The 3,445-nt window shown below is 45.4% G+C and overlaps 1 protein-coding gene across 1 annotated transcript; it reads left to right on the top strand.

The window, feature by feature from the left end:
- Window positions 1–722: 722 nt before the first annotated feature.
- On the top strand, window positions 723–3,445 carry fzd8a (frizzled class receptor 8a). The gene has a single exon (XM_047023743.1). It carries the CDS (start codon window positions 1,164–1,166, stop codon window positions 2,916–2,918), a length of 1,755 nt encoding a protein of 584 aa, XP_046879699.1. The 5' UTR covers window positions 723–1,163; the 3' UTR covers window positions 2,919–3,445.

Here is a 3,445-nt window from a genome sequence, read left to right as displayed (position 1 = left end):
CATATACTTCATCATATCACAATAATTACTATTACTATTATTAAACTATTCTTACTTTTCAGTGCGAAGAGGCTGCTCACAAGTTTGTATGAAAAACGCAAACCACAATATGGTGAATATTATTGCGAGTTCTCTGCTACCATGTTACAAACAGGAGAGCATGTTCTTAGTGTTGCGTGCAATTAAGCCCCCCGCGTGGACCCCCATTTAAGCGCTAAACGAAACATTAGCACCTCAATTACTAAATAAAAAAACACCTTTGTATGAACAGACAACCCCCTGTGCAGTCTATCAGGCGCAAATTAACCGATTGGTATTGTTACGGATTTCCATCTAACCCTGTGAATAAAAGTCTACCAGTTCTTCACAACTCAAATCAAATGTTGCCATTATGTCTACACTAAATCACACAAGAAAATGTATAAAAATGGATAGTAAAATCTATATTTTGATATATAGCTCATTTAACTGTGGCGATCGTCATTAAATAAAGCTTATTCTGAGAATACATAAATGAATGTTGAATTAAATGATTTGTTATGGGGATGGAGACCACGGAACAACTGAGGAACCAGCCACCACATATAACACCTCAAGACAGTTTGATTGACTTATCCCAAAGTACCGCCCCTGCTGTCCTGTGATTGGACAGCCGGGCATGGGGGGAGTGACTCCGCCAGCTTTCGTATAAGTACTCTACGCAGCATCATCGGTATCATGATTTGTATGGGAAACAGAGCGGACAACGCATCCGACGAATGTAGCCACTGTGTTCAGGAGACACAGAAGGCTCACATCAGAAACGCGTATAGGCTTCACGTTATCGCATACGGCTCGTTAACCAGTTGGAAGGCAAGAAGCTGCACACGGATATAAATAAGAGAAGAGACCTATTTGCAGGGGAGAAAGCCGGTGAACACGGATTGTCTCGCCTATCCTCAGCCATCTTGCCTGCTCGCCTGAAGGCTATCCCCCCCGCTCCCCCCGCGCCTCCGCTGAAAGTAAACACGGCTTGCAAATTGCTTGCAACTCCGTGCCAGGCAAGTAAAAGGAGATGGGTCCGGTTTATGATATCTAACTGGACTGTGCTCTCACAAGAGAAACGAGCCACTGAGGACTTCAACACCGCTGTTTAATCAACGGGGGAGACCAAGCGCCAGAGGATGGAGTACTACCTGTTGGGGGTTTACCTGCTGCTTTCACTCGCTATTCTTCCCAGATCCAGCGGAACCACGGCGAAGGAGATCACCTGCCAGGAGATCGCAGTGCCACTGTGTAAGGGAATCGGCTACAACTACACCTACATGCCCAACCAATTCAACCACGACACGCAGGACGAGGCGGGCTTGGAGGTGCACCAGTTCTGGCCTCTGGTTGAAATACAATGTTCCCCAGACTTGAAGTTCTTTCTGTGCAGCATGTATACTCCTATCTGCCTTGAGGACTATAAGAAGCCCTTGCCACCGTGCCGGAGTGTCTGTGAGAGAGCTCGCGCAGGCTGTGCGCCTCTCATGAGGCAGTATGGTTTTCCGTGGCCGGACAGAATGAAATGTGACTTGCTGCCTGTTCAAGGCAACCCCGACACGCTGTGTATGGACTACAATAGGACCGATTCGACCACAGTTTCCCCGGTCCTATCTAAACCAACAAACTATCCCGGCAAAGCATATAATCCACAAAGAAACAAGGACAGATCCAACCGACCCCCGGTTCCCGGTAAATACAAACCACCGGCGGCTCCTTGCGAACCAGCGTGTAAGTGTCTTACACCCATGGTGCCGGTAAACACAGACCGACACCACCTCTATAACCGGGTCAAGACCGGTCAAATTACAAACTGTGCAATGCCTTGCCACAACCCGTATTTTACACAAGACGAGAGGACGTTTACTGCTTTCTGGATAGGACTTTGGTCTGTGTTATGTTTTGTGTCCACCTTTGCAACAGTTGCTACTTTTTTAATAGACATGGAGCGCTTTAAGTATCCAGAGAGACCTATTATTTTTCTCTCCGCCTGTTACATGTTTGTTTCTGTCGGTTATATAGTCAGACTGATTGCTGGGCACGAGAAGGTGGCTTGTAACCGGGAGTATGACGTGGAGCACATACACTACGAGACCACGGGCCCCGCGCTCTGTACTGTAGTGTTCCTGCTTATTTATTTTTTTGGCATGGCCAGTTCCATTTGGTGGGTCATTCTGTCCCTGACCTGGTTTTTGGCCGCGGGGATGAAGTGGGGAAATGAGGCCATTGCTAGCTACTCCCAGTATTTTCACCTGGCTGCCTGGCTCATACCCAGCATGAAATCTATTGCTGTTTTGGCCCTCAGTTCTGTGGACGGAGACTCTGTGGCCGGAATCTGTTACGTAGGCAATCAAAACTTGGACAATCTGAGAGGATTCGTTTTGGCTCCGCTCGTGATTTATTTATTTATCGGAACCATGTTCCTCCTGGCGGGTTTCGTGTCCCTGTTCAGAATCCGTAGCGTCATCAAACAAGGTGGCACTAAAACAGACAAGCTGGAGAAGTTGATGATAAGGATTGGTATATTTACAGTGTTATACACTGTGCCTGCCACTATCATAGTAGCTTGTTACTTCTACGAACAACACAACAGACAAAGTTGGGAAATAACCCACAATTGCTCCTGCTTGTCGGAGCAGGACTTAAAGAAACCGGACTATGCTGTTTTTATGTTAAAGTACTTTATGTGCCTTTTGGTGGGCATCACGTCCGGCGTGTGGATTTGGTCGGGGAAAACACTAGAATCATGGAGGACTTTCTGCACTCGCTGTTGTTGGGGCAGCAAAGGCACCAGTGGCTCAATGTATAGTGACGTGAGTACCGGACTAACGTGGAGATCCGGCACTGCCAGCTCGGTATCTTGCCCCAAGCAGATGCCATTGTCCCAGGTCTGAAAGGGACTTATGGACGGCTAATTGTTCTGGAGATAACCCAGCACCTTCCACCATTAGCATAGTAACGAGCTGTTGATGGCTGCTCTGTAAGGGACTTGTTAAATAACTGGTTCTGACAATGTATCTGTCATTAACGCCGGTTAATTCCGCTTCATTTATATGTATTAACAGTGCAGACTGTCAGACTGGTGCTTTTGCGTATAATGGGCATTACTTGTTCTGTCTTTTAAGTGGGGAAACGTTTCAGCCTGAATTTCTTTGGGTTCACCATTTACATAGTGCCAAGTGGATAGAATTGTATAAATCAATCAGTGTCAAAGATGGTTTAAATTAAGCCTTAATAATGCCCAAATATTGTGCGGGTCGTTTTTTTATTGCTGAAAAATGTATTTATGTAATGATTGTGTACAAACTTGTAAATTGTGTACAAAAGAAAATTTATAAGCTATGTAAATTTGTATAAAGTGTAGATGTCACTTTGTTAAAAGCAAACATGACTTTTATTTTGACAATAAAACATTTGATAA

This window comes from Hypomesus transpacificus, chromosome 8, assembly GCF_021917145.1.
Source record: "Hypomesus transpacificus isolate Combined female chromosome 8, fHypTra1, whole genome shotgun sequence".
In the NCBI taxonomy this organism is placed as follows: domain Eukaryota; kingdom Metazoa; phylum Chordata; class Actinopteri; order Osmeriformes; family Osmeridae; genus Hypomesus; species Hypomesus transpacificus.
Note: the sequence above shows the minus strand (reverse complement) of the source record. Positions and strands in the feature narration are given on the sequence as shown.

Bases quoted from the DNA above. Each gene is read 5' to 3' on its own strand.
- fzd8a (XM_047023743.1), top strand. From the start codon at position 1,164: ATGGAGTACTACCTGTTGGGGGTTTACCTGCTGCTTTCACTCGCTATT.